This window comes from Echiichthys vipera (genome assembly GCF_963691815.1).
Source record: "Echiichthys vipera genome assembly, chromosome: 2".
Classification (NCBI taxonomy): Eukaryota; Metazoa; Chordata; class Actinopteri; order Perciformes; family Trachinidae; genus Echiichthys; species Echiichthys vipera.
In genome coordinates, this window is record NC_139827.1 from 26205500 (window position 1) to 26219840 (window position 14341).

The following is a 14341-nucleotide window of genomic DNA, read 5'->3' on the forward strand; positions in this document are numbered from 1 at the left end:
TACAATACACATCATGCTGCCACGACTTGTTCTCAGAAGACAGTCACTTCTTTTTCTTGAGTATAGCGCTCCCACGAGTTCATATCTTGCTGTACTGCCATTTTTTTTATAGTTTATTTGAAATACCCTTCTCTGTGACTGTGTGTCTCTGCTGTGATGAGTGAACCTGTTACCATCATGGACAGAAAAAAGAGGGTTACCATCTGTGAGTCGTCGTGTCCGGTCTTGGGAGTGGACTGTGACGTGGATGGTAGGTCGTCAAAAAAGAAATCCATTTGGTTTGACTCTGCGGGGCTAATAAAACACAGACACACCTGTTAAAATACATAAATTACCTTGGTAATAAATTAAAAATACCAGTTTAATATAACGTCAGTCAAACAGGATGGACTAACAGCCTCCTTTAGCTAACTTAACCCCACTTGGCAGTAAAATGTAACGTTACGTTTAGTTTCAAACAAACCACAGCATTAATATATATTAAGTAGTTATAGTATATTGTAAACAATTGTTTTTATAATTTTACCTTCGAAAGCAGGTGGCTGGTAACGTTACTGTTTACTAAAGTTAACGATATAACGTTTTCTTTCTACACTCACTGGCTAATGTTAGCTAAGTGCTAATGTAGCGTTCAGATAAGATAAACTTTAATAATCCCACACCGGGACATTACCAATTTAAGTTACTGTCTGCCTATATTCAATTTTTTTCTAAAGTTTTTTTAATTCGACTCTAAGGTTATATAATAACGTCATACATGTATTAGCTTTAATAAGATTAAAGTGAGGACATCTCACTTGGTTAGCAGCGGCGGAAGAAGCAGAGGTGACTCTAGAGTCTGTTGGGGCCGTGGGCAAAACTCTCCCAGGGGGCCCTTCAAACCAGCCTTCATCACCATCATGTAATAAATAGTCTGAAACTAACCACACATTTTGAAATCTTATTTTTTTTTTTTCAAAGGTGGTTCTTTGAGTTATTTTCAAAGTTAGTTGATTTCAAAATGTGAATATAAGCATTAAAAAAATCGAATTCAAAAATAATAATATGAAGAACAATAAAAAACAAACAGGAAACAGATAGATCAATAAGACCAGAAGAATAGGTGCGTTTCCATTAGGGTAAGATGTAGCTGCTTGGGAAGGTTCAGGGCACACCCTCTCAAATGGCTGCTCACTTGCTGTGTTTCCATTACAAAAAGGCCCCAGAGGGATTTACGAGACTCTGGAGGTGTCGTATCTCTCTTGTCACGCTGCGGTGAGGTTTGTCCTGTCTTTGGGTTTTTGTCTTGTGAATTTCTTGTTTTATTTTGAAAGATAACTCTCCTCTCATTCCCTGATTCCCGATTGTTTCCACCTGTGGTTCCCCTTCCCTCATGTGTAAAGAGTCCTGTCTTTCCCCTGTTCTGTGCCAGATTATTTCTTACCTTGTGTCAAATGTATCCAGCGTTTTTTCCCATAGTCTTGTTCACGCCATCGAGTTTATTGTTTTCAGGTGATAGTATTCCTTGTTTTGTTAAAGTAAGTGTAGTGTTTTTGAATTCTCGTTTATCCGTTGTTTTTCTCTCCTGGTTGGAGCGTCCTTGTTTAATTAATTATTTTGTTCAATTTGCCTTTTGTTATTCCTCCCGTACGGAGCGACTTTATTTATTTAGTGGAAAAGGCAATTAAAACTTTGGTGGAGTCAGGTGGACCCCATTAGGGAGGTCAGGTCTCCTTCTGTCATTGCAAACTTTGTGCATTGTCACTGCTAAAGTTTAACGTTTGTCAGCCCTCAGGGCCCCCCTACTGTCTTACCTCGCCTGCAGGCAAGAAGCGCCTCTTGGAAGAAGTAACGTTAAAGTATAAACACCACGCTGTAAACATATTAAATTACAAATAAAAATGGTAATTGTATGGCCTTGTAAAAGCCCCTTTAACAGTGTTGTGATAAATTGTATATATAATTGATGAATAAGATCAGGTAGAAGTAGCAGAAAATTACCTCGAAAGTGACACCTCTGGAGTTTCCACCAATTCAACCAAGTAAGCGCCCATTAAATTAGGATTATGGATAGAAAAATAGAGCCACAGGTATTGTAGCTACAGTATTGAATAGAACCAAGACAAACAATAAGGGCAAGTGGGACATGATTTAGTTTTTACCTTTTCAGTCAGGAAGTCAGAAGGATTTGTGTATTATTTATTTATTTATATTCATGAAGTCAAAACCACTGGGGGGGTGTGTGTGTGTGTGTGTGTGTGTGTGTGTGTGTGTGTGTGTGTGTGTGTGTGTGTGTGTGTGTGTGTGTGTGTGTGTGTGTGTGTGTGTGTGTGTGTGTGTGTGTGTGTGTGTGTGTGTGTGTGTGTGTGTGTGTGTGTGTGTGTGCGTGTGCGTGTGCGTGCGTGCGTGCGAGTGAGCGAGTGAGAGAGAAAAAGAAAGCGCATATGGGGGAAAAAGCTCTCAGCCGCTCACTGTGGATTAGGTAATCTGTGTGGGATGGGGCTGGGATGAGGGACTGATTGATCGCCACTGCTGTGATTGGAAGTGTAATCCCTCCCTTCCTCTCTCTCTGTCACTGCCCACAGCCTGGATTATTTCAGCAGAGAGGACACGCCACACAGCCAAGAGGCACAGATGCTCTCTGAAATGACCTGATGTCTGGCAGAGGATGAACTGATGATAACAACATGATACTAATAATTAACCTCTGTGTAGAAACATGTTGTTGTACCGGCGCTGCTAAGATCTAGGTTTAATCTGGAAGCTGCAAACGTTTGGTCTTGACAGGTGGGTGAATTTATTCACTGGCCTATTTTCATGAAGGTTAAGTGGTTTTGTTCTTTAATCTGCTGTATGTTAAAGTTAATTAACCATAAAATAGAATTATTTTTATTTTTAGACTTTGACTCTTGCCTCTCTGCATTTTAGTGAGTGACACCTCAGCAAGTGGATAAATCAAAGTGGGAAAATTGTCACTCTGAATATAATAGAATAGCTACTACTCATTGAAAAAAGTGGAAGCTTCGACTCTGGGAATATGGAGAACTTTAACGACACAGAAGGCATACTTTCATCTGAGTATTTGGATCAAAATGGGGACCCTCTGTACATGGAGTACAAGCCTCCATCCAGGGACCTCATCCAGCTACCTAAGTCTGTCCTCTACCTCCTTGTGGCTGCTCTGGTCATAGTTGCTGTGGCTTACGCTATCGTGGGTCACCTCATCAAAGACCTCATGCTGGATATAACAGGTACTCAAGTCTCTTAGAGGTAGCTTTGTCAAGTTAACATTAGTTGTATAACAGAATCTCCTTATTCTTTAGACAAGTCTGTCATCGTGTATGGATACATGGAACATGGAAGTTTGAGTGTATAAATATGCTGACGCAGTCTGGAGCTAGAGATGGCAAAACTCAACAGTTTTTATTTGAATTGCTTCTAGCAATTTGATGCAGGTGTTAGTTTGATTTTCTCCACCATTTATTAAACACGAGGGTTATGTCTGCAGCGAGAGTCGGTTATTGCTGACGTTCAGCAAATGTCAATACAAGACTTTCAATCCACTATAGACATGTTGTATCAAAGATGGATTCTCCTCTCTTTAAAAAGAATTGGGCTCAAGTTTAAAATACTGTCTACGTTCAAATGCAATGAAATGCGTCTGCCCTGGCTCTCTTCAACCTACAACAATAAATAAATCACTGAGTTATTTAAATTGCTTGCTGTTCAGTAATCAAACTGTCTGCAGCGGCTGGATGGATGTCTGATGATCTGTGGGACTTACAATTTAATTTCTAAATTAAAAACCTTGTCAACCCATTGTACAGTAAAGGGAATTAAGGGTTTCTTCTTGCAGCATAAACCTATGTTGCCTTTAAAAAAAATACTTCTGGGAAAAATAGGAACGCTGGAATAACTCAAAATCGTACTCCAGCAAACTTGCTGTAAATGCTACCGACCTAAACAACATGTGTGCTACCCAAGGAAGACAGTGAGGGACTGGGAATTCATTATTTCGTAATATAATTCTCTATCCCCCTCTTCTATCCGTCCACAGACTGTTTACTGGGCCCACTTGATGAGGAGGTGAACAAAGATAAAGACAGAAGGGTGGAGGGAGTCAGTCCTCTGCATCTGCCACCTTCCCTCAGCCACTCTCACCCAAATGCCTTCCACGTGTGGGACCAGGATGACATCATCATCCCCATGGCTTCACTGCAGGAAAGCCCGCTGTCCAGCCCTCTGATGTCCGTCATCCCGTACATGCCTTCATTTTTTCCCACCTCCCTCAACAGCCCCTCACACAATCATCCAATCCCTAAGGAGAGTGACGCATGAGGCAACAGGAATGATCCACTTTGTCTACTATCTGCTACTTCTTTAGCTCCGTGTTTTCACCTCAGAAACATTTTACCCCAATGTGTTTGATAAAGGAAACCGTTTAGCAATGTCTTTGAAGATCTCAGTGAGTGTCACAAATCCAGACTTGCAAACTCTGCATTGCATCTGACAGGAACTACACACACGCAGTGATCGATGCCAACCGGGACTTATGGACTTTCTTCTGTCAGTGTAACCGATCTGATCTCAGTACTTGTCTGTACAGAGCCCGGGACGCTCAGTGGGACTTCCTTCTCTCGTTCATTGTTCCTGTGGATTTGTGCCAAGTCAGCATCATGGCTGGTAAACTTCTCCTGCCAGACCCACCTTTTACATGAGTGTCTGTCTGTCCGTATGTCTGTTTTCTCAACAACTGTTCATTCGACTTCACACTTGGCCGGGGTATTGCTGAGGACTCAAGGAAGCGCAGCGTTGAGTGGGAGCTCTACAGGATATATTTATTAGTAGGGCGTTATGTACACACAAATCACTGTAGTGTATTGAGAGGGGGCCCCTATTAACTGTAACGCTGCCAAACGGCATGCTGGGTACAGCTCACTCTCCGTCGCTCGCTACAGTCCATTCGAGAACAGGTGAAGAAAAAGAGACTGGAGATGATACATTGTAGCAAACTCAAACATTTCAAGCATCAGCGATTTAACGCTTTAGTCCCTGTTCTAGCCTGGGCCTGAATAGAGAGGGGGAGTGTCTCCCTTTCAGGTGACATTATTTCGGAAAAAAATATGCTTTATATATAACGGTGAGTCACAATTTTTTTTTTTAAATTGTGCTATCAATTTCACATTTGTGTGAAACCGTAGGACATTACTTCCCAACTTTTGGGTGTGTGGTATTCTCAAAGTATTATACTTTTACAGGTTTATGTGAGACTTTCTTGACTTGCAGAATGATCTTTTAAATTGGCAAACATGAGTAATCCATGGCACAATTTAAAATGGGATCAAAAGATTATTTATTCACTTTCTTTCCAGAAATAAGGTCCAATGGTGGTCCACCAAATGGAAAGGACTTCCCCTCTCTAAAGCTATTAGCTGTTAGCAAATGATGCATATACCAGTACTAAAGGGGACTCAACTAAGTCATGGCAAGTGTATCACTCAGGACACAGGGACACACAGTGTGGAGTGGGAAGTTTATTGGATGAGCGGACAGACTTCAGATAGAGTTGAGTTATATGGAGCGGGACGATATTGAACATAAAATAATTTGGCCATGTGCAGGGGTGTGTCTTTAACTGCAGTGACTGATGTTTTAAAGCTTCAGAGTTATTCTCGTGTGTGTGTGTGTGTGTGTGTGTGTACCTGATGAGAGCAGTGTGTATAACAGGAGAGCCTTGTGTGAGTTCTTGTGTCAAATAAAGGTGAATCCTTGTATCCGCTAAGATAATGCTTTCTGGCACTTACTGTGTGCATCGATCTCATTCAGATCCAAAATATATTTCTGGCCCTTAGGAGGATCAGCGGGGTGAAGGGTGAAGTTAATTCAGTTAGTGGCGATGAGTGTGTTAATGTGACTGTGTGATGTGTTTTAAGGACAGGCACAGTTTGCTCCGAAGTAGAGTCGTCATCTTCACTAAATGATTTCAGTAAAGTAAAAATAACCACAATAAACCCAGAAATAAAATGCATTTTAAAAATAATTTCTAATGAATGGTGTATAAAGTTTGACATAGGTACAGTGATAACAGTTGGCAGGTGTAGTTCAGAAGAAGGAAAATAGTCTGTACATGAAACTCCTTACAACCAGGAAATGTGGATTCTCTTTAAAAAAACAGGTCATGATTTCTGCAAAGAGCTGTTGAGGCGCTTTGAGCACCACGAGCCGAGTACCATCCAGCTCCATTATGTTCCAGTTCTACGGTCCATATCTCCAACACTCAGCACTCACAGCAAAACAGTCTAGATAAACAGCACTACAAGAGGAAAAATATGTATTTGAACTGTCCCTTTAAGATATGACAGTATGTCTATGATGTCACTGCAGCTGTCTCTGTTTCTGCTTGTTGGCATCAAAAACCCCACGCACCGTTACACAACTCAAAAAGGCATATTTCAGAGTCCATTTTAAGCAGGATATTGGCTGAGATACAAAACCCTGTGATATTAACAGCACGTGAAGGCTGTGATGTCACACATATTTGCACAGTATCAGCACCTTTATTGATTTCTCGTTGAAACTCTGTCCCTTCCATGTGTACAGTCTGTGGCTTTGTGCCCTTAACTGAAAGGATTATTGCACCTTTATTTTTTTTCCTTTAATCGTTTTAGGGCGCTCTCGTTGAGTTAACATCGTTCATTCCATCTGTGAAACCCAGTGAGGGGTGGAGATTAGGCAGAGAAGATTAGAGGAGCAGCTTAGCCTTTAATACAGTGTCCTTTTATTACTTTTGAGCTGTGGAATCAGGCAATCGGAGAGCAGCAGCTGAATCTGAGCGGACGAACTTCCCAAACTGACATTCTGCTTTTATGACACAAATCATTGGATTCAGACGGGTGTGCAGAGACAAATAGAGGTTTAAGAGGGAGGAATTTTAAGTGAACCAACAAAGAGGAACAGCACCACTGTGTTGTTGTGGACACATCCAGCTTGTGAAGTTGCCCCATCAGTTGAGGTGAAAGCTGGCAAGGTGCGAGCGTGCAGCCACATGATGGCGTGTAAAAACAGGAGGACACAGAATTGAATAGAATATCCAAAACGTGTGTTTTATATGAATAAACAGCCGCACCTTCACTTAAAGAATTCAACAATTTACAATATAAAGTTCTACTCCATAAGCATCGAGTTAACTTGTTCTCGCGGCCTCTTTGGCGGTAAGATGTAAGAGCCCTCCATCTTGTCACGTTCACTATTGCTGTGTTCGAAATCATTCCCTATCATAGAAGTAGGGCACTATATAGTGTGTACGCCATTTTGTAGTGGTGGTCGTATTCTCTGTGGTTAATTTCATTCTCTATATAGTCCACTATAAATACCCACAATGCACAAGTTATTTGAGTGTACTTATGATATACACTACATTGTACTCCTGTATACCACAATGCATTGCGGTCGTGTTTTACCAGAGGTAGCCAGGTGTCTGAGAGCTAACTCCAGGTGCAAACAACCGTTCCTAACGTAAAAACCTCCAACACATGACCAGTGTTAAGTCAGTTTGATATTCAACATTCATTTGGTATTCATAATAAAAACTATTATGCATTTAAACCATGTCATTGCACTACGTCAAACCACTTGTGCAACATAAAGACTAATGTTCCACATCAACATTTACGTTTTTTCTTCTTTTTTTTGATATTCCATTTTCGGATCTTTCAGTCACAGTGAAAACCAGGGACATTTCCGGGGACAGTAGAAGTTCTGACTTGAGGGAGGATAAAAGTTTTGCTAATCCAATTCCTCAGGAAGGAAATCTTGGTGCTCTAAACTCCCCCACTGGGAGCTGCCCGGGATTTCAAGTTCTGCAGAGGGGTTAGAGCTTAAGGTGGAGCCAATAAGGAAAGCAGGTCAGTCTGTAAGGAAGTGATACAGCAAAGACCCTCTGTGTAACACTTAACAAGTAAACCTAAATATCACACAACTTTTATTTCATTTCTAGGTTGCTTGTGTGTGTTTGGGCTGCAGGTTTTCAGACTGAGCTAGTCGACTCCAGGTTTTAAATTTCCGTTTTTTTTTTTTTTTAATCAGTCTTGCAGGTTTAAAAAAAAAAAGATTTGCTTCCTTTCCGAAAATGATGAGACATCCTTGCCCAGAATGCATGTCAAAATAATGTACATTATATTATTGGTTGATAATTATGGATACATTCATGTGTCCATCACTTTAATGTTGCAGCTGGTAAAGGCTGAGCTAAACTAGGCTACTTTATTTACTGCTGGGTATCTTGAGCTGTGACAACATATAAAGATTTAATTAGTTGGTGTATATTTTGTATCAATAATAATAATGAAAATCTCGAGAGTAACTAGCTACTAAAGTTATGAAATAAAACCATAAAATAGAGAAAAACATTCTTATAATTTTTACACTTTGCTGGGTAGGTTTGTTGAAAACCAAAACTATGAGAGCGGTGAGAGTGAACCAGAACAGTAAAGTTGTGGGCCTGACAGTAAAACTATGAGCGGAAACTCACTTTAAAGCTGAGGAGAACTGCAACTGATGATTCTCTGTAACATTACCTTTCACGCCGTCATTTCATATACAATTACAAAAATGTCCTTTTTACCTGATTTAATCATGAATTTAAACACTGACTGAGGACCCCTGAAAGTGACAATCAACATTTACATCATGCATATAATTACTGTATATTGCGATAGAGTCTAATCATCAGCCAGTCTGACATGACTTGCAAACGTGAGGCTTTTTTTTGCTATGTCGTCAGTTTACGTCTGTCAGGGTTTAGTGATCCCTACCTGTCCTTTACCCTCAGGTGACAGCTTAACCTCGGGCCTGGGCCATTCTCTTATTGGCATTGACTCAGTTCTCACCTCCCGCTCACAGTTTGACGATGCATGACATCAGCAGCATGTAACTGATCCCAATTGGATCAGGACAGTACACATGAAGAGTCTGTAACCCTTTAGTATCTGTGGTTAGGAAAAGAGACATCCAGCAATTCCCTTGGATACAGTACATAGTTTTATGAAAAGAAAAACAAGGGAATAATCTTTTTATAACATTATGCCACAAGACATAGTATGTCCTGGCTGGATTTTTGAATTTATATAATTTACATAAACTGAACATGCATTTGTATTCTCAGTGTAGAGTAAAAGAGGTGATATCGAAAAACCCTGCTTACATAATATAGAAATTAAAGGCAGTAAGGTTAAACGATTCAACACTTCAGCAGGAGGAGGGAGAAAAAAAAGAAGCCCGTCTGCTCTGCTCCCAGGTTAATGATGTCTTTGGTCGAGTTGATCTGCTGTCATTCAGCCTAATCCTCTGTTGGCAGGCCAGGTGGTTCTCTGTAATGGACAAAAGATCAGCACTGTGGAAGTCTTGAGCTCTCGTCCTTCAGTAGCAGCCAGTTGTCAGACTCTATATAACTCTTTACCTTGACTTCTAATACGAAGGGCATAAAACCACCGTACAGCTCATATATCTAAAAATATAATATATACATACAGTATATATACACAAACACTATATGCATGCATATACACACATCACAGTATACACATGTATATCTGTATAAACATACACATAATGGCTGGGTGGTATGAGTCAAATGTGCTACAATTATCTCAAAAGATATTTGCAAAGATAACATGCACATTGAAATTAATCTAAAGTACATCTCTTATGCTTGCCATAATATCTTTCTTACCCGTAAATCAAAGTGATTGTTTTCATAATGCATAAGATCATAAACCACAAACTGGTGAATGGGTAGAACCCATAATGTAATAGTGATTTGATAAAGCTACTGCTGGGCTCAGTCTAGTATCCATTTTTCTAATTTAAAAAGGGAAACTTAAAGCATAATCCACATTTGGAAATCTTTAAATCACAAGATTGTCTTTAAACTCTAAGCCAGTTAGGAATGATCTGAAGGACTACAGCGTTTGCAGGCACACTAGGGAATATACAAGCCTTACATGCATATCTGCAAGTTCATGGCATACGCTTGACAGTCACCTGACTGTTCATGGTCAATGAACAAAACAAAGCCATGTTTGTCATACTGGTAGATGTGTGCTACTGAATAGACAGCAAACAAGAGTGCAGTCCTACCTAGACTCATATGAGAAAACACATGCATGTACGGAGCATTTAAGTGTTTAGATAGATCAAGTTTTGATCAGTGTAAACTTAGACCAGCCCATACATTGTTGAATGAGAGCGTAGCTACTGGGTATTCGGTTTAAACGAAGACATCATCCAGACACTGACAAGAAAAGTGAACAGTGAAAATTGCGTTACTGTGTATAGGACCTAACCTGAGCCTCATATCTATACAGCAACTCCTCAGTCAGCTTAAAAGTCAGTTATGTTTGCAGATGATGCCAAGCCCTTCTGTAAAAGCACTTTTAGAAAAGTTCAGCACACAAAGGATTGTTCCCCTTCTGCGTCAACCAATAACTGACTGCAATAAAAGAAACCAAGCTGACAAGACACATTTACAAACCATTTATTTTTTCATACAATATATTTCCATGTAAAACTAGTTGATATTTTAAAAATACTTTTGATTTGAAATATTAATGCCAAAGTTAAAAAAAAACACGATTTCCAGCCATTAAGGTACACTGTATGCATTTGCCAACTTGGAAGTTCCTGTGAAGAGCTCATCTACTCAAAGTTCCTCTGGGAGAGGACAGTGCGATAGAGAGAAGTCCCTTTAGCCTGGAAGAAGGTCAAAATCATCTGGTTCTTTGTGACTTCTGCATGGACGAAGCCTCCAAGAGTTGAAGCTTGGCCAGTGAAGAACTTGACAGTACCTTTGGGTACGTGGTTCCAGTGACGGACATCAGGATCCAGGAAGTTTCCAGCACCACTCACCACGTAGCCGACACCAGACTCCTCAATGTACTGTACGTGGGACAAAGAGACAAGATGGGATTGGGGGCAAAGCAGCCTTGAAGATTTACACTAAGAGCGTTCACACGTTTCAGGAACCAACCTGCAGATTGTGGTCGTGGCCGCAGAGGTAAGCAGTGGCCTTGTATTTAAGGAGCAGGGGATGAAGCCTCTGCAGTAGACACTCTGTGGGCCCGTGTTCAGACACAGACCACACAGGGTAGTGTCCAGCCAGCAGCAGGAAGTCTGCCTTGGACCGAGCCAGCCTCTCCTGCAGCCACGTCAGCTGACGGTTGGCATCCACCGCACGCAGGGGGCCTCTGGGCTTCTCGTCCACAAAGTCGTCAGAGTTTCCACACAGCATTATGGTGTCGAGCATGATTATGGTCAATGTCTTCCCAGTGTTGGGGATGTGGAAGTTCAGCTCATAATAGTAAGAGGGGAACTTCCTAAAAATAAAACAAGGTTATCAAGCTAAAACTGAAAGATTAGTTGATTTTTAAAAAAAATGAAATTGTCCTTACCATCTGTCAGATTTTTGGCTGTACTCGATCTGGGCTTTGACGTTCCCTGCATGGTCATGATTGCCAGCCAGCACATACCAGGGGACTTTGAGAGACTTTGCCGTGTACACAGTCTCAAAAGTGTCCTGATAGAAGATTCCAGAGGACAAACCAGGTTTTATGTCAACAAAGTTTCTTTTCTAAAGTTTCTAAACTCTGGCAGTCAGCATGCCCCCAGAGAAAAAAAACAGGAGTCCTACTATAAAAAGCTAACCACTGTACTACTGTGGACAGGGGCAGAGACATTTTAGCCACAACAAATTATCAATATTAAAGAACTTTTCCACCATTTTTCTTGCTGCTAGTCTCTGGGAAACAAAGCAGTTTTATGCTCTCGTAAAAGCCAGACTGTTGACAAAGTCATTTTACCTCAAAGAACAAAACCATTGCTGGTCTACCGCAGCCTCAAGTGATTTGTTTGTGTTTAAAAAGAGTTGGCAATGAACTGATCGATGCAGTGGTAGACCAGCAATCCCACCCCCCAAAGCAGTTTAGAATAGATTCTGAGGCTTTGACGGGAGCAAAGATAACTGCTTTGTTTCCCCTGCGTAAACTTAGAACAGGGTTACCTGACAGCAAGGTAAAGCTAAACAGCATACACTTTAGACAGCCAAAATAAATGTAGCTGCTGCCACCCCCAATCTCCAGCAGTACACTGCTTATCTTCTGTGTCAGTCCCACTGTCTGCTTCTCTAAACTGGGGGTGTGTGAGTCACTGTCAACTGCTGATAATACACAGACTATGAGAAGTACCTCATATAACCCAACTTCAAAAACTCTGAACTATTCCTTTATCAGGTACTTTGACCTCAACTTTACTCAACTGACCTGAAACCGAGGAGAATCCACGCTGTCTACACCTTTATAGTAGAAGTTATCACCAAGGGCCAGAACAAAGTCAGCTCCCATGTGCTCTGCTACTTTGCTCATTTCTCGTGCAGTAGCCTTCTGCACAGCAGTGATGTAGGGCGGATAGGGCACTCCTCCCCAGTCCCCCACAGCCAGGAACTTAATGGAGGTTCGGTTTCCTATTCAGAGAACACAAACAATCTTTAAGAGCGAGGCCTCATTCTGATGTCATGAAAACTCATGGGAGGTAATACTTACTGGTTCCCTCCAGGTCCTGGAAGGCAGTAGGATAGCAGTAGGCCACAGGAATGGCAGCAATTAAGATGGATACCAGTGTAAGAACCATCTTTAAAGAAAGAAAGAAAACCCCAAAACAATCACATCAGCAGTTGACAGCAGAAGTAAATGGAGAACAAGACATAGCCAGGACGAAAACAGAAAGTCAACACATGCACAATCAAAGACATCAGAAGCGGAACAAGCACCAAACCACAGCTGCAGCTTACCATGCAGGCCTACGCTTCCTCTCTCCGTCCTACTTTACTGAACACCACAATCTCTTGCTTTTATGCCTAAAGGTGACTTGTGATTGGCTGCAGCCTGCAGGGGACATGTCCCAGCTGCAGCTAATAGACGCTAATCAAAGCAGCCATGTCCATTAAGCTGAAAGGGTCAGAGGTCACAATTTCATGTCTGTTAAAGCATATCATTGCATTTTTGCTTTTCTTAAATAAGAAACTGTGTCCATTATGAAACAGACATATCAAATGACTTTCATACACTTGAGTAAAGCAGTAAGAAAAAAAACTTGTCAAGAGTAGGCGTCAGTGTGCAGAGATAATAAGGTCATAGAGCTACAGATAAAAAAAACAACAACAGAAAAGCACTCACAGCTGATAACTGGTGATGGGTTCTCAGGACGACCTGACAGGACACTCTATCTGTCCTCGCAGCGCTCTTCCTTCCCGCCTTTTATCAGCATTCCTGGAGGAGATCATGCCCCGGGACACGCCACTGGGGCATGATCGTTGCTCACGTCCTGACTCAGTCTTTAGACCCAAGGGTTATCTTGGCCATGTGATCCACTGTGGTTATTATAGCTGGTGTCTAGACAACAATTTTTCCACTTCCTTCATTTTGTCCATATTTTTGAGGCCATCTTTTAAGATATTGTAAGTAATGTGGCTTACTGGGTTTATTTCAGTGGTTTAATGCTTAACATAAAGAACAATGCTGACAGCATGGCTGAATTGTATATTCTTACAGAATGCAGTCTTTTATGTTCTGTTTGTATTTGTTTTCTTTAACTTTGGTTATGTAAACCACCTATTTTTTATTTTTCAGGACTCACTGCCCTCTCCACATTGATGCAAACAATCTGTTAAAGCTGGAAGGCCATAGACAATGAATTGAGAAATATGTTAGAGATGACACTGAGGGCATCAAAGGAATGTTCTGAGGGTCTGTTTCAGAACTGACAACTATAAGAGAGTAAAGCCGGTATAAAAAAGAAAACATCAGTCTCCATTCATTGTCTATGGAGCAGCTCCACTTTATACTTGATGACTTCACAAGTTTGAGACCTCTCTGGTTTCTGGTTTTGAGAGAGAGCAGCTCATGCTCACTAATATTAAAACTGAAATAACTTTTTGAGGTCATGGAAATAACATATCGGAATTCTTAATTTAGGTGACGACCTTTAAATCAGTCTCTCAATTGTTATGGAAGTGCAATATTAAAACTGTGGAGTGCCCCTTTAAGAAAGGAATACAACACATTTGTATATAGTATATATGCCATGTCTTGAAATACAAAGCAGATTGTATATTAATGCTGAAAACACTTACAGTATGCATTTACACACATTTTTATGATAGCTTGTTCTACATCTACCACGTGCACTGCCTGTTTTACACTGTGCCTGTGATCATATTTTCCCTGGGGGACCCAAGTATGTCTGCAACTAAAGTAACCTTATTTCCTCACAGGGGTAAATGAGGCTTTATCTCATCTTTGTTAGCCACATA

General features: G+C 40.9%; 1 protein-coding gene across 2 annotated transcripts; it reads right to left on the bottom strand.

Moving 5' to 3' along the window:
* Nucleotides 1–10498: 10498 nt before the first annotated feature.
* On the bottom strand, nt 10499–13320 carry acp5a (acid phosphatase 5a, tartrate resistant). 2 transcript variants are annotated; one of them, XM_083922921.1, is made up of 6 exons: nt 13206–13320; nt 12573–12660; nt 12294–12493; nt 11427–11551; nt 11006–11351; nt 10499–10914 (listed from the first exon to the last, which is right to left on the bottom strand). In XM_083922921.1, exons 2-6 carry the CDS (start codon nt 12658–12660, stop codon nt 10675–10677), a joined length of 999 nt encoding a protein of 332 aa, XP_083779047.1. In that variant the 5' UTR covers nt 13206–13320; the 3' UTR covers nt 10499–10674. The 2 variants fall into 2 exon arrangements, with proteins under 2 accessions (XP_083779047.1, XP_083779046.1); XM_083922920.1 differs by lacking the exon at nt 13206–13320 and adding an exon at nt 12821–12901.
* Nucleotides 13321–14341: the final 1021 nt, after the last annotated feature.

What these genes read in the sequence shown, in the direction of transcription:
- acp5a (XM_083922920.1), bottom strand. An exon ending in AGCCAAAAATCTGACAGATG is followed by an intron (nt 11,352 to 11,426) that starts GTAAGGACAATT and finishes TTTTATTTTTAG; the next exon opens with GAAGTTCCCCTCTTACTATT. An exon ending in GCCACGACCACAATCTGCAG is followed by an intron (nt 10,915 to 11,005) that starts GTTGGTTCCTGA and finishes TCCCACGTACAG; the next exon opens with TACATTGAGGAGTCTGGTGT.